Below are 21599 nucleotides of genomic sequence, written 5' to 3'. Positions count from 1 at the left end.
TAAATGGTGGTTCTGTTAAAATAGACCAAGAAATATGGAGATGTCCATTAGTTTGATATTAACTAACTTTACTTGAAGATATATGGATTTGAAGATTAAATAATTAAATAATAAATAATTAAAAGATTAAAAATTAAGTAATTTTTAAAATCTATTATCTTTTCAAGGTTTATTGTGATTATCATGGCCATTCTCGAAAGAAGAATGTATTTATGTATGGATGCAGCATCAAAGAGACAGTATGGCATACCAATGATAATGCCTCTTCATGTGATGTTGTAGAAGATATGGAATATAGGGTAATTACAGATGATTAATGAGTTTTTGAGTTTTAAACATGTAAACTACAGAAAATAATTTTACATATGAACTGCTCAGATTCAATAAATATTGACATCATACTGTTTTTGTTTCAGATTCTTCATTTTAAAAGTTTTTATTTTCACACATAGATTTTTCATCTATTTGGAATTTTTTTAATATGAGATACAGGGATCTAATCTTTTTGCCCAGGGATACCAGTTATCTCAATACCATTTACTAGATAGTACATCCTTCCTCTGTGAATTTGATGAAGCCATCTATTATATATCTGTTTTTACATGTGTGGGTGTGTTGTGAGGCTCTCAACTACTATAGTCATTCTTGTTTCTTTCTCTTTGTATGCCACATTTTAATTATGGTAAACTTATAATTAATATTGATATCTGATAGGACAAAGTCTCTTATTTAATAAAAGTGTCTTTGGCTCTTTTGTCTATTTTCCTTCCTTGTGAATTCTACGATCAGTTTGTGAACAAACTTTGATGAGATTTGGGTCAGCATTTTCCTGAATCTAAATTAGGCAGGAGAGAATTATTATTATGATAATGTACAGCATTGCTACCTATGACATTGCCTGTCTTTTTCTTTCTTTTATATTTTTAAATAAAAATGTAAAATTTCTCCACATAGGATTGATATTTCTGTTAGATTTTTTTCTAAATACTTTTGATGCAGCTGGGAATGAGATTTTTATTTTTCTCTTGCATTTCTCCTTGTTCCCAATTGACCATTCATGTGCATAGGAAAGCTATAAATCTTTTATAAAAAAGATTACATATCAGAATGACATTGAGTTTCTTAATAGCAACATTAGAAGCAAAATTTCTGTGGAGCAAAACTTTCAGTTCTCAGCTAGATTTTCAACCTATAAATTTTATAATATAACCTGTCAATAAATGTAAAAGTAAAAAAGTATTCTCAGATATTGAAAAGTCTCAGAAATTTGCCTTACAAATAATTTTTCTCTAGAAGACACCATAAGATATTCTTGCCAGAATCAAGGAGTATTCTGAGAAAGAACGCGGTTAAATTCAAGAGAAAGACAAAGCCCAGAATAAAGGTGTTTCAGGAGCCTCAGTATATATCTGAAATGCCCGATGGGCCTAGCATTCAACAACTGCTACTGCTGCACTATTTTCACAGAGTTTAGAGCCTAAATAGGTTAAGCCACATTAAGTAATTAGATTAACAGAGTTTAGGGATATAAAGGAGAAATAAGGAATATGTAATGCAGACCTAGATAAACCATGTGTGAAAGTGAGAGGCCCAGAGGGGAGAAAACTAGACTAAAGAGCACATACAGTGTTTCCATGTGTGGGTCTCTTGGAACATCAACACTGTCACCCCACTTCTTGCTTATTATCATACTTGCTTATTTGTCATACACCTCTCGTAGGAATTATTACTTAGTCCCCTAAAATGAAATTAGGACTTACATGCACAAGATTATATTTCCTTTATAACCCTAAAGAATTGTAATTTGGCCTGGCACAGGCCACCATATGCCAGGCCTGCACCACACACACCTGCCATTCCGTCTGAGGCAGGAGGATCTGCAAGCTTGAAGCTAGCCTCAGCTACTTTGCCAGTCCCTAAGCAACTTTGCAAGACCATGTCTCAAATTTTTTAAAAATGAAAAGGTCTGGTGGGGAGGTGTCCAAAAAAATTGTAATTTAAAATTTGGTATGATATCATTTGGTTAGTGTGTTTCTCTTTATGCTACATGATAAGCTTCATATGCCTGGCAGTTCTGTCTAATTTGTTCACTTTGGGGAACACAGTAACTGTGTAGCACAAATCTTTATTCATCTCAACCATTCATTATATTTGTTTGATGAGTTGGTGGATGACAGGCAGACATGACCTGGGGAGATAAATACAAGTTATCTTTGGTCTTGGTTTTTAAAATTTTTTATTAATTCTTTTCTCCAGTTTTCTTTGTTTGGTTAAATATCTGGAATTTATTATGAAAGGAGACATAAAATGCTGCTGCAGGTTAGGTAAAATACATAAATCAGTTTTTCCCTTAAGTAATTTGTCAAGATGTTACCTGGCATTTCAGACACTACCACTCCAAATAGTTTTATGACCAGATATGTCTGGTGTTCACATTTGACACAGTTTATATTATTGTTTCTTGTCTTCAAGACTCCTAAGATGCTTTACATGCTAGTGAGCATCTTACATTTCCAAGGTTGTTGAGGGGAGTGTGAGTGTGAGTGTGTGTGTGTGTGTTGTACGTATGAGAGAGAAAGTAGAATATTTCACACAATTCCATCATCGTGTGTTATTTCTATTTGATGCTGTAACAAAATAACCAGAAGTGTGGGCTTAAAACAGATTTACTTACAGTTCTATAGTTCTGATGCAGGTCTCTACTGGATTAAAATCAATGTGTCAGCAGGACTGCATTGGTTCTTGGAATCTATAGGGTAGAATCATAACTACCCGCCCAGGCAAACAGCTCCCTGTGTTCCTAGTGTCATCATCTAGAAGGAATCAATTCAATGATCTCTTGCTTCCATTGTCACATCACCTTTTCTCCCTCCTCCTGCCTTCCTCTTTTCCCTAAGGACGGCCCTTGTGATGACCTTGGGTCCACTGAGATTATCTATAATGTCCCACCTCAAAATCTTTAACTTCATCACATCTGTACAGACCTTTTGCCATGTAAAGTAACATATTTTCAGGTTCTGAAGATTGAGATGTGGACATCTTTGACAGGCCATTAATTATTCTTGACTACCGTACTATGGAACTCTTTTTCTTTTTTTGCTGATATTTTCATGGATTAATACACATAAAAACTATCTTTGTTTTTGATGATAAATTATTGCACTTCCTTGTCCTTTTAGTACAGTATGTAAATATTTTAGAGAAATATTTTCGGGAAAAGTTCCAAAAATTATGACATATAAATAGAGGACACTTGACAAAATAACTGATCACTACTTTACGAAAGTGTAAAGATCATGAAGGATACAGAAAGATTAAGGAATAATCTCAGGTACAAGAGAAATAATGGCTAAATGCAATGTGAAATTATGGATAGGCTCCTGTAACACGAGGCATTAGAAAAACTGAAGAAATTGGAATAAAACCTATCATTTAGGTAACAGTATTGAATCAACTTTAATTTTTTGTTCTGATATTCTACTATAGTTAATACATTAACATTAAGGATTGCTAAAGGAAATATAAATTTTTTTTGTAATGTTTTTTTGCGTTTAAAGTTTAAAATTAGTCCAAAATAAAAAGTTTTAAAAACAAACTTTTATTATTGTACTATGGTATTCACCTTATTGGAAGAAAATATATGATTAGCTTTTTTTTTTAAATTTTTATTGTTGGTTGTTCAAAACATTACATAGTTCTTGATATATCATATTTCACACTTTGATTCAAGTGGGTTATGAACTTAATAAAGTAATATTGGCTTTTAAAGAACTTTCTAATATTTTTAAATATTATAGATAATTTTAGACCATTAATCCTGAATGAGATGACTTAGGAAGAACCTTTACTTTTTTTGGTTGACTGAATGTATCCAATACTTAATAGGCATTAGGTAAATATTTGTTGAATGAATAGATGAATTAATTATATGTACAAACATTAACAACTTTATTGCCTTATTTGAACTGTGCTTATAGTAGCTTTTAGTGTACTGTCATATATATGAGGTTTTTTTTCTGATGTAGGTAGAGATTATCATTGTAATTGTACAATTGAGTCAACTAAGGCTTCTAGTTCAGTTGACATCTTGAGGCCTTGGTGAAAAAGTTGTTTGCCTTTGGTTGGAAGTGAGATACCCTGCTTCAAGTCCTCTGTTTTCTGTTTCATCACAGTCTCTGCTATCATAATGATGCCTACACCCCATCTATTTTCAAAAAACATTAGAGTAACATACCACTGTGCTTTGAAGAACTTGAAAGCTCATTTTTTTTTTTTTTGGTGCTCTCTCCCTTCTTCCCCCTCCCCAAATAAAGTGATTAGAATGATGTAAAAATGGGAACACTTCACACACACACACACACACACACACATAAAGTAGCTAGTGAAAGTTATCATCTCTCATTTTCTTAACACTAGTCCCTTTTACCATGTGTGTTATAAAACTTGCCTCTAAACACATCCCTCCATGAAAGTATATACATACAGTATAGGGAGTCTTTGTTCTTTTATGCAGCACATAACAACTTGCTTTTTCATATGATAATGCTTGTTTACTGTCTTTCCTGGTCATCTTATCAGGATCTATCTGTTAACAATTACACAAGATTTTCATTGTGCGTTTTTGTTTTTATTGTACTGGCACACCCAGTTGTATTTGTTCAGTAGTCTCCTGTTGGTCATTTGACTAGTACTGCCAAATTTTCCTTCATCAGGATTATATAAATTAGCAATCCAAAATACTGTGAGTGATAGTGTTTTTTCTTCACATCCTTACTGTATTGTACCATCTTTGCCACATGAAAATAAAAATAATTATTTTTATTTATATAAGTACATTTACAAATGAATTTGAGTATCATGTTTGACTCTTTTTAAAAAAGAGAGTATTGGGTTTTGCATTTGTGATCTAATTATTATTGTTTTTAAAATAAGAATTCTTTATGTATATATTTATTTTCTAATTTGTTATGATGTTTGGTAATTTAAAACTTTAATCATATTTGTTGATTTTTTTTAATGAAGCATGACTTCAGATTGTTTTTCCTCAGTTGAGTATCCATTTGTGTCAATATTTAATAGATGATCACTAGTAATAATTTTTTAATACTTTCACTTTTAATTCTAAACTAGAATTACACTAGAGCTTTATCTGTTCCTACATTAGTATCACAATTTATCTTACTTTACATATGCAATCTAGATTGATATATGTTGGATTGTTCCTCCATTATAGCCTTTTAAAATATTTTTTGAAAATTTCCCAAGATATACTTCCATATTTACACTTTCAGTTAACCTGAGAACAATTTTAGGTCATAAAATATTTCGGAGTATTTTGATTGTGATTATCTTGTATTTATTGATTACTTTAGGGATGATTGACATTTCCAGTGTTAAATCTCTGTCTTTCATGACTAAATATTCTTCACATTTTAAAAATGTTTTCATTATATTTTTAATCATGGTTTTCTTAAATGATTATATTCTGTTTACTGGTTGCTGTTCTAAGTGTGATCATTTCTTCCATATGTTTGCTAACTGGCTACTATTTGATTAGAGCAGCAGGAAATTCTAAATTAGTAAGAGAACTGTATTGGATGTTTGAGTAGCAGGGTTGCTATAGAAAGAAGATCCACATGGTCCTGATTTTATCACTGTGGTTTCATCAAACTTTTTAAAAAAGAAAAACGTAAAATTAAAGTAACCTTTTGATTTATTTTATTATTATTTTTATTTTTTACAGACTTTGCCTAAGATACTGAGCCATATTGCCCCAGCATTTTGTATGAGCAGCTGTAGCTTTGTAGTGGAAAAATCTAAAGAATCCACAGCACGTGTTGTAGTTTGGCGGGAAATAGGAGTACAGAGAAGCTACACCATGGAAAGTACTTTATGTGGCTGTGATCAGGGAAAATATAAGGTAAAATGTTTTATTTGGACTCTTAGCCATAAAAAAAAATTGAAGACTTTCTTTTATATATACTCTCATGGTTTTCAAGTACAGTGCATTTGTCTTATGGAGTTATATGTAATTTGTGATAATGGAATTGAATCACATGCAACCTCAACAGGTGTTTTTTGTTTTTTGGTTTTTTTTAAACTAAATAGCTTGCTTGGGATCCTTAAAATACTCTTGAGTCTATTTATATTCATAATTTTTAAGAAAAGGCATTAGAATATGCACTAAAATTCTGATTACTAATTTATAAGGAGCTATAAGTGTAGTACATTATTTATGAAAATTTTCTATTGTTTTAATTGACTGGATGTAAGTATATTTTTGTGCATTTAAAATCAACACATTATACTTACAAAGCAACTAGTTTATTATATTTAGATTGTTTTAATTTTTTTAATTAACTTTTGAAATTAATTTTTAAATTAATTTTTAATTTAACTTTTAAATGCATATCCCTTCACTAAATTCTTTTCTTTAATAAGACTGTTCTCCTTGAGCTCTATAGGCTTTTGTTGGAGATAACCAAAGTTTAAATTTTACTTTGGAAATTAAAGGCATAAAAAATATTAGGTGATTTAGGATTTTTTGTTTTAAAAATTGATGACTTCAGGTTGAATTAATTGAACCTCAGATAAGCAGTAAGCAAATCTGAATATTTATTTTTCTTTGGTTTTTATTAACTTTTGTCATACAGGTATCTATAAGGTAATGTTGAAACATACTGGAGCTTTGATTTTAACACTATGGTATTTCAACACTGGCAATCAAAGAAGTAGATTATGATAAATACTAGCAAGATTGTTATAGTTTCACACGTGATCTACAAAGTAACATTAATCTTAAAATGTCCATCCATGTTTTTTCTCCCAAATTAGTGAAAATAATTTGCGTCATAGTAAGTGAAAATAGACATTCAAGAAATGATTTTTAGGAAAGTTTCCTATGTGATCTAAGAATAATTTTGCATTTTAAAAACACACAACAATATTATATTATAGTTCTGTATCAAATTTTATTAATGTAGTTATAAATTCTTTATAATTTTATCAAAGTACAATTAGAGGAGAGAAAACTTTCTAATTATGTGTGTAATATTACTTTATTTCTAGGGTTTACAGATTGGTACTAGAGAATTGGAAGAGATGGGAGCAAAATTTTGTGTTGGTCTGCTGCGTTTAAAAAGACTGACATCCCCATTGGAGTATAATCTGCCTTCCAGCTTGCTTGACTTTGAAAATGACTTAATTGAATCAAGCTGCAAAGTAACTAGGTAGGACACACTCATTTTATTTTTTTTTTATTGCATTGTAATATACTATTGAGCTTCATTAGAATAGTTAAGCATAGGAAGAAAATAGGGATTTGGCTAGCCAAGAGCATATCTAATATTTTTCTAAACTGGGATAATATTTTTTAATGTTGATATTTGAATGATATTTTAATGAAATACCTTTACTTTTTTGAATGATATTTGTAGTGATCTTAACAATTTATTTTTAGTCCCAAAATAATCAATGCAGAAATATTTCACTTAGTTAATATTTAAATTAAGAGCACTTAGAGTCAGAGTTCATATTTCAAAGGAATTTTTATTTTGTTGATATCTATACATATCGGATAGCTGCTCAATAATGTTGTGATTATATATATTAGAAATAGCTAAATTAACCTTGCCTTTGAAAATTTATTTACATCTGCTAAATATTCTTTAAAATAGGTAATCTTTTTCTCTTAAAATTTAGCATGAAATTTGATCAATTGTGAGCTCAGAAATAATTAAATATTATAATTCATAACCATAATGCCAGGGCTTAGCATTTAATAGTTTGGTGTATATGTGTAAAATAGTCCCATTTTATAGAACTTTTATGATTTTTGTTGTTAGCTATTAAACTGTTATTAGATCTCTTAAGTTTTTGTGATGTACTGTTACATATATCAGCGAAGCAGTTTTATGTGCAATCATACCATTAATTGGACTCCATTCTTTATAAATGTGATCTTTTAGATAGCTGATCACCTGCAGTTTTCTATTTCTCAGAGTACCTGCTGGACACTGATGGAAATGAATGAAAAGGAGTCAGTTCTTACTGATATTTAGATGCCTTCTTTTAAGCTTTAATTCATGTATTATAAATAACCTACAATCAGTTCATGGACTTATTATAGTTGCTTTAGATATCCTGAAATATTATTTATGATTATTAATACCTCACAGCTATGGTTATTAGCTCCTCTGCCAGTTTTAGCCTTTAAAAGGAGCAGAACACATATTTTGAAAAGCATTTATTTTGAAGAAATGTACTGCTACACATTCTGCTATGTCACATTTTTAACATTTTGATAATTGTATTTCAATATAATTTGTTTCCTCTGTAATCATATTCATCTTATTTTATATATTTCAAAGTACTGTTGTGAAAATGACTTCATAGGCCTTATCATAACTTTCCAAGGTTTCTGTGACATAGAAAAGGTTAAGAACTCATAGTTCTCATCACTGTATGCATATAAAAACACAAACATAATAATAGGCAATTCTAAATTAGGACAGTTTTCCCCCTTGAAATTCTACTCTAGCTGTTTCTCCTGTTTATTGATTTATCTCATTAGGCAACCAGTCACTTCTTCCTCCGTGCTGCCATTTCTTCTATCTTAGATGAATTTTATACATACTTCTGATTTTTCCTTGACTTCTGTATCTTGATACTTTTGAGGTATACAGGCCCACAATCTCAGTTTTTCTACATCTCCTCATATTGTTACTAAGTTTATACATCTTTGGCAAGAATATGGTGGTTACTGTTTCTTCTCATTGCATTCAGCTCTAGTATGCAGTTTTAATTTGTTCTTTAACTCACTGTGTTCCCTTTTGATCACTTAAGATGCTATCTGCCAAATTTCTCCATTACAAAATTAGTTTTTCCTCCTTTCTAATTAATAAGTATTTTAATGGGGATGCATTTTGCTATTTGTTGGCATTCATTTCTTAAATATACATTGAACTTTGAATTTATTCATTTTTAAATGGATATATATAATATATATATTAGACAATGATTTATATTCTGATTCAATGAGTTTTAATCAGTTACTATTGTTATTTATATTGATGCCCAATTACCTCAGTTTGGTCCCTTCAAGAAGCTTCTATGTTTTTTTCACATGTCCCCATCATTCTTTGAGGTTTTCCTTACTGCCACACAGGATTTCCAGGCTCATCTTTTATATGTACTTTGTCCCAAGGTTGGGATTAGTCATTTCTTCAAGACTCCCTCATTATTTTTGGTATAAAATGGTATTTATATGAAAGTCTAGGTACTAGTTGTATTTATTCCTTTTTTGGTGTTACCACTTTAAATTCTCTAAGTGGATAGTGCTATTGAATATATTTAAGTATTATGTATGTGAATGTGTATACACATATGTGTATTTATACATTCACACATAAAAACAGACATAATCTGAAAACCCTGATTTCATAGTGATACTTTCGATTTTAATCTTACACCCAAGTATTTAATTTGTCTTCAAATTTCAAATTTCTAACTCCCTTCTTTAACCGCTTTCATTAGCTTTAATAATTTTAAAATTTGACCAGTCTACCTGTGTATAATGTATCTCCCATCTTCTCCATTCTCTCTTGGATGCCTTCCTCATGTCTCCAGGCTCCAACATTCCAAAGGGAGGAGCTTTTTAAAAATAATTTTTGTAATCTCAATGTCTAGCATGTAGTAGCTATTCATAAGCTGATTACATTCTGCTGATGAGCCCTTACATTCACGTACTTATTGCAGAGTTCCTGTGGGCAGAGTGTTGGGCCATACTTGCAATGAGAGTAGAATAAATGGGAAATCAGCACTTACTTCTGAGGGAGCAGTTGGTATACTGGAAGAGGCGCAGTTACATGTGTGAAGTGATATGATGTTGGTTATGAAAGATTATGAAAAATAGTTAAAAAATAATAGTTAAAAATAGTATCTACATTTTGAGAAGAAAGAGTTGCTGAATGAATTTAAAATGACCTGAATTTATCTGAAAGTTCTGAATTTATCTGAAATTCAGATAAGTTTTAGGCTTTGGCTTGAAAAGTAATAGATGAGGTTTGGTAAAGAAATATTCCATGAATATGAAGGAGACAAAATTAGCAATGAGAAATAGACTAAATTAGGCAATGTTGAACTTAGAAGAGCTATAGTAAGAAAGCATCTAGGGAAAAGTATTCACTTATATGCTAATGAATGTGGGTTTTGTAGACAAAATGGTAATTGTGTATGTTTTTAAGCAGGGAATTATAATGGGTACATTCTGTATGTAACATTTATTAAAATGTTTAGAAGCTTATTATAGCCTGATATTTCTGTGGGGGAGGCACCACGTAATGTAGTGCTTTGAGGGGAACGCAACTGCAGAGCTTTCTGGAGCTCTCCTTTATGATGGATAGTTTTAGGATCATAGGACACACACTGCTAAAGTCCAGTTATTCATTGTGCTTCTTGGTAAATGTTCATTTAAGCTGCTTGGTAAATTTTCTTTTGTTGTTAACTTTGTTTTGTTTTGGGTTTTAAAAAATTTGTTCTAATTGGTTATACATGACATTAGAATGCACTTTGACACATCATACATAAATGGAGTATAACTTCTCATTCTTCTGGTTGTACATGAAGTAGTATCACACTGGTCATGTAATCATACACAGGATACTAACATCTGATTCATTCTACTGTCTTTCCTACCACCACACCTCCTCCCCTCCCCACACTCCCCACAGCCTAATCCAAAGTACCTCTATTTTTCCCTAGCTTCCCTGCCCTATTATGAATTAGAATCCACATATCAGAGACAACATTTGGCCTTTGGTTTTGAGGATTGGCTTATTTTACTCAGCATAATATTCTCTAGCTCTAACCATTTACCTGCAAATGCCATAATTTCATACTTCTTTAATGCTGAGTGATATTTCATTGTGTATATATACCACATTTTCTTTATCCATTCACCTGTTGAAGGGCATCTAGAATAGTTTCATAATTTGGCTGTTGGAAATTGAGCTACTATAAACATTGATGTGACTGCATCACTGTAGTATGCTGATTTTAAGTCCTTTGGGTATAAACCGAGGAATGGGATAGCTGAGTCAAATGGTGGTTCTATTCCAAGCTTTCTGAGGAATCTCCATACTGCTTCCCACCAGCAATGTATTAGTGTACCTTTCTTCAGAGGTCCTTGCAAACATTTGTTTTGCTTGTATTCTTGATAATTGCCATTCTGACTGGAGTGAGATGAAATCTTAGAGTAGTTTTGATTTGCATTGCTCTAATTGCTAGAGATGTTGAACATTTTTTTTTTAATATATTTGTTGATCAGTTGCATTTCTTCTTCTGTGACTTGTCTGTTCAGTTCCTTAGCCCATTTATTGGTTGGGTTATTTGTTTTCTGGTGTTAAGGTTTTTGAGTACTTTATACATCCAGGAGATTAGTGCTGTATCTGAGGTGAGTATGGTGAAGATTTTCTTCCATTCCGTAGGCTCTCTCTTCATGTTATTGATTGTTTCCTTTGCTGAGAAGCAGCTTTTTAGTTTGATACTGCCCCATTTATTGGTTCTTGATTTCATTTCTTGTGCTTTAGGAGCCTTGTTATGGAATTTGGTTTCTGAGCTGACATGATAAAGATTTGGGCCTACTTTTTCTTCTGTTAGGCGCAGGGTCTCTGTTATAGTGCCTAAGTCTTTGACCCACTTTGAGTTGAGTTTTGTGCAGGGTGAGAAATAGGGGTTTACTTTCATTTGTTACAGATGGATTTCCTGTTTTCCCAACACCATTTGTTGAAGAGGCTATCTTTTTTCCAGTGAATGTTTTTGGCACCTTTGTCTAGAATGAGATAACTGTATTTATTGGCTATGTGACTTCTATTCTGTACCACTGGTCTACATGTCCGTTTTGGTACCTCTACCATGCCATTTTTGTTACTATGGTTCTGTGGTATAAGATCAGGTATTATTATGCCTCCTGCTTCACTTTTCTTGCTAAGAATTGCTTTGGCTATTTTTAAGTCTCTTCTTTTTCCAAGTGAATTTCATGATGGCCTTTTCTATTTCTATGAAGAATGTCATTGGGATTTTAAGAGGAATTGCATTAAATCTGTATAATGCTTTTGGTAGTATGGCCATTTTGACAATGTTAATTCTGCCTATCCAGGAGCATGGGAGATCTTTCCATCTTCTAAGGTTGTCTTCAGTTGCTTTCTTGAGTGCTCTATAGTTTTTATTGTAGAGGTCTTTCACCTCTTTTTTTTAGATTGATTACACCAATTTTTTTTGAGGCTATCGTGAGTGGGGTAGTTTTCCTAATTTTTCTTTCAATGGATTCATCACTGATGTATAGGAATGCGTTTGATTTATGGGTATTAATTATATATCCTGCTACTTTGCTGAATTCATGTATTTGTTCTGGAAGTTTTCCCTGGAAATTTTTTGGATCTTCTAAATGTAGAATTATGTTGTCGACAAATAGTGCTAGTTTGTGTTCTTCATTTCCTATTCGTATTCCTTTAATTTCTTTTATATCTCTAACTGCTTTGGCTAGAATTTCTAGGATGATGTTGAATAGAAGTGGTAAAGGGCATCCTTGTCTTGTTCCAGTTTTTAAAGGGAATGCTTTTGACCTTTTTCCATTTAGAATGATGTTGGCCTTGGGTTTAGCATACATAGCTTTTACAGCATTATAAAGGTATATTTACATTGAGGTATATTCCTACCATCCCTAGTTTTTCTAGTGTTTTGTACATGAAGCAGTGCTGTATTTTGTCAAATGTTTCTTCTGCATCTATTAAGATGATCATATGATTCTTGTCTCTAAGTCTATTTATGTGATGAATTACGTTTATTGATTTCCATATTTTGAACAAACCTTGGATCCCTGGGATGAACCCCACTTGATTGTGGTATACTATCTTCTTTTCGGGGGGAGGGCAGTACTGTGGATTGAACCCAGGGGCACAAAACCACTGAGCCACAACCCCAGCCCTATTTTGTGTTTTATATAGAGACAGAGTCTCACTGAGTTGCTTAGTGTCTCATAGTTGCTGAGGCTGACTTTGAATTTGGAATCTTCCTGCCTTAGCTTCCTGAGCAGCTGGGATTATAGGCATGCACCACTGTACCTGGCAATCTTTTACGTATGTTTTTGTATGTGATTTGCCAGAGTTTTATTGAGAATTTTTGTATCTATGTTCATTAGGGATATTGGTCTGAAGTTTTCTTTCCTTGATGTGTCTTTGTCTGGTTTTGTTATCAGGGTGATCCCAGCCTTATAGAATGAGTTTGGAAAGGTTCCCACCTTTTCTATTTCATGGAGTAGTTTGAGGAGTATTGGTGTTAATTCTTCTTTGAAGGTCTTGTGGAACTTGGCTGAGAATCTGTCTGGTTCTGGGCTTTTCTTAATGGGTAGGCTTTTGATGACGTCTTCTATATCATTGCTTGAAATTCATCTATTTAAATTGTGTATGTCTTCCTGATTCAGTTTGGGTAGGTCATATATCTCTAGAAATTTGTTGATATCTTTGAGATTTTATATTTTATTGGAGTAAAAATTTTCAAAATAATGTTGTATTATCTATTTTACTAGTGTCCATGTGATATTTCCTTTTCATCATGAACTTATTTGATTCAGTAATTTGAGTTTTCACTCTCTCTTCTACATATAGAGAGTTTTCTTTCTATATATATAAAGTATGGCTAAGGATTTATTAATTTTATTTATTTTTCCAAAGAACCAACTTTTTTGGTCTATTTTTTGAATTGTTCTTTTGTTTCAATTTCATTGATTTCAGCTCTGATTTTTATTATTCCCTGTCTTCTACTGCTTTTAGTGTTGATTTGTTCTTCTTTTTCTAGGGCTTTGAGATGTAATGTTAGGTCATTTATTTGTTGACTTTCTATTCTTTTAATGAATGAGCTCAATGCAATGAACTTTCCTTTTAGCACTGCCTTCATAGTGTCCCAGAGATTTTGATATGTTGTATTGGTGTTCTCATTTACTTCTAAGTATTTTTTAAATTTCATCCCTGATTTCTCCTACTATCCATTTGTCATTTAATAGTATATTATTTAGTCTTCAGGTGTTGGAGTAGCTCCTATTATTAATTTTATTGTTGATTTATAATTTCATTCAATTATGGTCTGATAGAACACAGGTAGTGTCTCTGGGTTTTTTTTTTTGTATTTGCTACATGTTATTTTGTGGCATAAGATATGATCTGTTTTAGAGAAGGATCCATGTGCTGCTGAGAAGAAAGCATGTTTGCTTGTTGATGGATGAAATATTCTATATCTGTCCATTTAGTTCAAATTATTGATTGTATTATTTAGTTCTATAGTTTTTTTTGGTTGTTGTTGTTTGGTTTTTGTTTGGAAGTTCTATTCACTGGTAAGAGAGTTGTGTTAAAGTCACCAGTATTACTGTGTTGTGGTCTATGTGATTCTTGAAATTGATAAGGGTTTGTTTGACATATGTAGATGCTCCATTGTTTGGGTCAATTATATTTATGATTGATATGTCTTCTTGATGTATGATTTCCTTAAGCAGTATGACATATCTTCTTTATGCCTTCTGAATAACTTTGGTTTGAAGTCCACTTTGCATGATATGAGGATGGAAACTCTTGCTTGTTCATGCAGTCCATGTGTGTGATGTTTTTACCCATCCTTTCACCGTCAGTCTGTGGATGTCTTTTCTTATGAGTCTCTTAGATAGGGCTTATTGTTGGATCTTATTTTTTAATCCAGTCTGCCGGTCCATGTCTATTGACTGATAAGTTTAGGCCATTAACATTCAGGGTTATTAGTGAGTTATGATTTATGATTTATATTCCTGTTCATTTGGATTTATTTCTGGTTTTTAATTTGACTTAGTTTCTCCTGTGATTGGCTATTCCTCTAGTATAGTTTCTCCCTTTGCTGGTTTTCACTTTTTTTTTTTTAATTTCTTCCTCATGGAATATTTTGCTGAGAATGTTCTTTCTGTAGTACAAGCTTTCTAGTTGTGAATTCTTTTAACTTTTGTTTATCATAGAAGGTTTTTATTTAATCTTCAAATCTGAAGCTTAATTCTGCTAGATATAAAATTATGGGTTGACATCCATTTTCTTTCAGAGCTTGATATATGTTATTACTGGACACCCAGCTTTGAGGGTTCTTGATTGAGAAATCAGCTGAGGTCTGGATTGGTTTCCCCTTTGTGTAGTCTTTTCTAGCAGCTTTTAAAATTCTATCCTTATTCTGTTCTAGGCATTTTCATTATAATGTACCGTGGTGAGGGTCATTATAACTTTGTACATTTGGGGTCCTATAAGCCCCTTGTATTTGATTTTCCATTTCATTCTTCAGGTTTGGGAATATTTCTTATATCATTTCATTGAAAAGATTGTGCATTGCTTTGGTTTATATCTGTTTGCCTTTCTCTATCCTGATAAATCTCAAATTTGGTCTTTTCATATTATAATTCTTGGAAGTTCTGTTCATGGTTTTTTACCATCTTGCTTGTGTGGTCAACTTTGTTTTCAAGAGTATATGTTTTGTCTTCATTGCCTGAGGGTCTGTTTTCCAAGTGGTCTAGTCTTTTGGTGATACTTTCCATTGAATTTTTAATTTGGTTTATTGATACCCTCATTTTGAGGTTCTGCTCATATTCTCTCTCTCTCTCTCTTTTGAAGTGATCTTTCACTTCCTGAAATTTCTGTCTGCTTTCACTCCTTAAATCATCATTTATATCATGGATCAGTTTAACTGCGTACATTCTGAACTCTCCTTCTCTTGATATTTCTTCTACTATGTTGTCAATGGATTCTATTATTGGAGCATTGGGGTTTGTTTGGGTAACTTTGTTCCCTTGTTTTTTCATGTTGTTTGTGTGTCTTCCATCTAGCAATATGGATCTGAGGCAGTATGGTTTCTACCCTGTAAACTTAGAGTGTCCTTGAAGGTTTCCAATACCACGCATTTAAGAGGAAGATGAATATCAACAGCACCCAATTCAAATAATATACAGCCTTAAACCACATAACTCCTATTAAGATGTCAGGCACTTCTCTCCCAGGAGATCCTGAGGGCTGAGCTCAAGGACCTATGCGCCCATCATAGAGAGCTGTTCTATATCAGTTGGATCAGGACCAGGTGTTGACAGCTGTGGACTGGCTATGTGACTGTAAGTGCTGGGCCAGATTGGTGGCTAGGGAGAGAAGTTGGGAGACTGGGGACCCGGGAGCCTGAGGGCCCTGCTGGGTGCTGGACTGATGCCAGTCCTGGAGCTACTGGGGGATCAGCATATGTTAGAGTGGGGAGGTAGTCAGTAATGTCTGTTGTTAGGGCATGGTGAGTGCTCACGCTAGTGGGTCCCAGGAACCTGGTAGGTGCCAGACTGGCTGACAGAGCAAACTGAGAATAAGATCCCCTTATGCCCTTCTCCAATCATCTGAGCCACTATAACCAGCCCTGTCTCTCCCCACATGCCTCAGGACTCACGTAGTTGGGAAGAACCCAGTTCTCTCCTGCCTCTTCAGAAAGATGGTGGCTATCAGCATGCCTAGCAGGAAGACCCCAGGTGCAACCAAACCTGCAGGCACCCCTGACTGGTGTCCCAAGATGGAGGCAGCTGTGTTTGGAGATGGGGCAGCATACTTTGTTTTGTTTTAGTCAATTTCCATGTACTACAGTTAAAGTAAGGAGGAGGAAGGAGGGAAGTTCTGGTTATGGGCTGAAGATAAAACTAGCCAGCTTCAGAAAGTCAGATGGGATCATTGATGTATAGCTATTACTTATTAAATCTGCTTCCCCCATCTACATATAGGCTGGTAAAGCTTTTTCTGTTTTAGTTACTGCCATTTATGATTTTATCCCATTTCATAATAATTGATTATTTATTTCACTATCCTTTTTGTTGCTTCTTGGAAACCTTTCAGAAATAATTAAAATTTTTTGTCATTGTTTATATTACTGGTAAATGTGGGTAGGAAATTTTATATACTTCTCTTTTTCTCCTTGTTTTTCTCTGCATTGATGATAGCTAATAACAATTATCTTGGAAATAAAAGCCATAGCAAATATAACATAGGTCACTTATATTTATTTGTTGAAAGGATAGTAGAAAAGGGAGTGGGATATTATCATAAACTTCCTGTGGCACATTTCTTCTCCATGTTTTTCTTTGCTTTTTATCTTTCACTTATCTCCTGATCCCTCTTGCTCTTCATAGGTAATATTCATTTCTGTGACTTCAAATTTTGTTTGTATATTCACAACTCCCAGAACCTCTGGAAAGCAGAAGTTCTAGGACTGCATATCCAGCTTTCAACTTGATTATGTACCTCTAGGCATGAAATAAACTTGTTTAAAACTCAACTTGTGATTTCTTCTCCCCTACTTCAACCAAACAAGTACATTTATCCTTAGCTGCCTCTTTCCATCCAGTTGCTCAAGTCATATTTTTGGCATAATCCCCCTACAAATTTACTTTTAATCCAATCCATCCATCATCCAAAACTTTCTGACTGCTCTTCCAAAATATTTCTCAAGCCTTTTTATTTTTCTCTACCATCTCTATTGTGACACTAGTTGAAGGAACAATCTTTTTCTAGGACTTCTTCAACAACCTCCTGATTAATCTTGTTCCCTGTACTATTTGCATCCCTCAGCTTCTGTGTGTGTGGTCATCATTCTCTTGCTTAGAAACCTTCAGTTGTGTTCCAGCTGCTATTGGAGTCTCTGAGATCCAGCATTCCTCCCCTCTTTTAAGCTTGTCCTATTCTCATTGTATTTTTACAACTATAATTGTACTGTCTGTTTTCTAATCTTTGGAATCATGCTTTTGAACTTTTAAACTATGGTAAAGGATCAATTTTTATTTCCAGTTTGTTCTTGATTGATACTTGAATTAAAATGGAAAAATGAATTACTAAAAAAATGGAATAGAGGACCCTGAAGAATACAAATATATGTTCTAATTTCTCATTATGATATTTGCCAGACATATAATTCATGCATCAAATTGTTATAAAGGTTTCTGAATGCTTCATTTTGATTTTTGTATTTGGTTCACCATAGACCAGTAACAAAGACCACACCTCAAGAACTATTGTTTTATAGGTTAATCTCTTTGTTATCCCAGGGCTTTTGCCTTTGCTCTTTCTTCTACCAAAATGTCCATGCCTCCTCTTCTTTTAAGACTTAATCCTTATCCTCAGTGCTGTTGAATTTAGTGTGCTGTATTTAGGAGTGGATTTATTTTTATTTTTATTTTTTGTAATTGTAGATGGACAACATGCCTTTATTTTATTTATTTTTTTGTATGCGGTGCTAAGGATCCAACCCAGTGCCTCACACATGCCAGGCAAGTGCTCTGCTGCTGAGCCCTAACCCCAGCACCAGGAGTGGATTTACTTTTAATATATCTTCCTTGACACTAAGATTGCACTTTTAATTTTAGACACTTCAATTCTGAAAAATTCTCAGCAACTTTCTCTTTGAAATTTTCTTCAGAATCCCATAGTGAGTTTCTCAGTCTGTCCTCCACACATCTCCTAAGTAATTTTCCTATTCCCTGTCTCAGCTGCAATTTAGGTGTATTGTAGTCTTTAGAAGCATTTTATAATTCACTCTTCAGTTGTTTCTAGACTAGGCATGGGAGAGTTTTACTTTAATGACTCTATATTTCACATCTAATCGACTCTTTTTTGTTTCTGTATTTTTTTATTTCACTATTTCTTGTTTATTTTTATAACTGTTATTCTTTCCTTCTTTGAAGATCCTAATCACATTCAAAGTTGTGCTATTTATTTGTCTTGTGTTGATAAGTTCATCCACTGTTTCCCATGAGCCTTGTAGTTTGCTAGCTCATTTTGAATGATTATTCCCTTCCTGGTCTTGTGTAATCTCTTTGCTTATCCTCTTAATGGTTTTGTGATTAATTCTTCCTGGTCATTGCTGGACTCTAGTCTAAGCGTTTCTTACCCAGTCCCCCCAGCCCCTGCCCTGATATATAAGAATTTAATCACCAAGTTTTGTTTACAGGTTTTAATTTTATCAGTGTTTTCAATTTATGCCAAATGATATACCATTTTTCATTTCTAATAATAAATAATTGAATTTTCTTTTTATCAAACATGAAATTTCTTTATATATATATAAATATTTTATATTTTATATATATATATATTTTAGTTTTTGGCGGACACAACATCTTTGGTTTTTTTTTTTTTTTTTGTATGTGGTGCTGAGGATTGAACCCCAGGCCGCACGCATGCCAGGCGAGCGCGCTACCGCTTGAGCCACATCCCCAGCCCCTCAAACATAAAATGTCTTATTAGAACATTATAGTTCTACATAGTAGTTGAGTTCAGCTTGACAAAATCATACGTGCATGGAATTCAGTTTTAGTTAAAGTTCTTGCCTTTTCCTTTCCATCCTTTCTATCCCAATTCTCCTTCCTCTACTCTACTGATTTTCCTTTCATCTGTTTACTTTTTATTGGTTCTTTCTATTTATACATAAAGGTGAAATTCCCTAAGGTACATTTATATATGCATATAGCATGATTTTTAAAAATTCATTCTGCATTCCTCCCCCTTCCCATCTCTCCTCTCTCCCTCTCATTCTCCTTCTACTCTACTGAATAAGGGCCTGAAAACATACTTTTCTATACCAACTTTGAAGTTTTTCACCTGGCTAACACCTATTTAGCCTCAGGGACCACATGTATATGCTTCAGCCCTGTGAAATATGCCAGTCATGGTGCCTAAAACCAGTCCCATATTGAGTTGAATACTGGTAGATAGCTATATAAAATTTAAAAATTCAATTGGATTAAATTTCTGGAGGTTTGAAGGAAGGCGGTGTTGTCTAACAGTGCCTCATGTACCAGTATAAGGAGGTTAGATTTTAATCCCTTAGACCAATTGGTAGTTTTGAAGCCACTGTCAAATATACTAAGCAATGGTTTTAACCTGGAAATAGTGTATGAATTTAATTGAAGCTGGGAAGGCAGAGACAATAAAACTCTCAAGGAAGCTGTTTGTAATCATTTATGTTTGAGAGAAGGATGAGAGTTCTAGAAAGAATAAGGGACAGTAATTGAGGAGATAGTACTGGGTAATATTGGAAATGTCTTATGACTGAACTTAGAATCTGAAGCAGGTGAAGCCACATTCCCCAGTGTAAGTCGATCAGATAAATCATAGTAAGGTGGCTTCTCTGTCCTTTGCTCTTTATTGTCTTCTTCTGGATCCCTTCTTTATCATTGTTGATTATCTGTTTCCTGGTATTAATGTGAAACTGAGTATCAATTTTTTAAAGTTAATTTGATCCTTCTATAATCTTTCTTTTCCTTTTTTTAGAAAAAAAATATTGGTGCATTATAATCATACATTCATTATGCCATATTTGAACATGCACTCAACATAATTTGATCAATTTCAATCACCAGTACCTTCCTTTTCCCTTCCTTCCTCCCTCCCCTGATCTACTTGCTCTTCTCTAGTGCTGTCTCTTCTATTATTATTATTAGTAGTAGTAGTATTAGATTGTAATTATATATTAAAGCAGGATTCATTGTGGTGTATTCATACATGGATGTAGCATACTTTAGTAGATTTCATTCCCCAGTACTTTACTTCCCTATTCCCTCCCCACTGCCCTCCATCTCCATCCCTGCCTCTACTCTATTGGTATCTCTTCTATTTTTGTGAGATCTCCCATTTTATTCCCTGCCCCCAGCTTCTGCATATGAAAAAGCTTTTTTACTATTTCAAGCTAATCTTCCTCTGCTGGAATTGTGCTGTTTTAAAAATATAATACTTTGAGCATTTAAATTTTACAGGTATATTTTATGCAGTCTCACCACACATTTACTCCATCCCTCTCTCTTTTCTTATTATATTTTTGGTTTTACCTGGGGTCATAGTTTTCCTTCTCAAGGAACACCAAGTTGTCAACTTCATTTTTGAGGGACAGTTTTGCTGGTAGAGAATCTAGATGACATTTACTGTTTTAGCACATTGAGGGTATCATTCTGTTTACTTCTATCTTCCACCATTGAGCTGTCAAGTTAGCCATGTGTGGTTGTGGCTGTTACTAAGGTTCTAGGCCTCTGCCTGATTCTAAGGGCCCCAACAGACTAGATTCAGCCACCCATCACTTGGAGAACCCAATCAGAGAGAGAGGGTGATGTGAAGAAAAGAAGGAATTTATTATCAAGCCAGGCCACACTGTAGTGAAACATGAGGACTAGCATCCTAAATTCTGTCTTGGGGTACTGACAAGAGCTCCAGGATCATATAGGGAAGAATTAGGGCAGGTTGCAAGAGGTATGTTTAAGAGGTCTTGTTCAAACTGTGGTCCAGTTGATCATTATCTCACATCTGATTCTCTGAGGTTCTGATGCTGACGAATATTTTGGAGGGGTCATTATTTTTTATTTTAGTGGGCATATTATAATTATACATAATAGGATTCATTATGCCATATTTTTTACATGCACATGGCATAATATGATCTGTCTCATGACTTAGTACTGCCCCTTTTCCTCCCCTTCGCTCTCCTCTCATCCCCTTGCCCTATTACTCTACTGGTCTCCCTTCTATTGTTATTTT

General features: G+C 33.6%; 1 protein-coding gene across 19 annotated transcripts in view; it reads left to right on the top strand.

The window, feature by feature from the left end:
• The window catches only part of Agtpbp1 (ATP/GTP binding carboxypeptidase 1), a 280878-nt gene that overhangs the window by 165149 nt on the left and 94130 nt on the right, over positions 1-21599 (top strand). For 18 of the 19 annotated variants that reach the window (XR_007346540.1, XM_048800447.1, XM_048800444.1 and 15 more), the window contains 3 exons: positions 168-299; positions 5744-5920; positions 7069-7229. Coding sequence is in view for 17 of the 19 variants with exons in the window: in XM_048800447.1 (XP_048656404.1) it covers positions 168-299; positions 5744-5920; positions 7069-7229 (470 nt within the window). In the remaining 2 variants the exon portion in view is untranslated. Of the gene's footprint in view, positions 1-167; positions 300-5743; positions 5921-7068; positions 7230-21599 lie in introns of those variants that run through there. The other variant, XR_007346541.1, reaches the window with a different exon arrangement.

Source organism: Marmota marmota, unplaced genomic scaffold (genome assembly GCF_001458135.2).
Source record: "Marmota marmota marmota unplaced genomic scaffold, marMar, whole genome shotgun sequence".
Classification (NCBI taxonomy): domain Eukaryota; kingdom Metazoa; phylum Chordata; class Mammalia; order Rodentia; family Sciuridae; genus Marmota; species Marmota marmota.
This window is presented reverse-complemented; position numbering and strand designations above follow the sequence as displayed.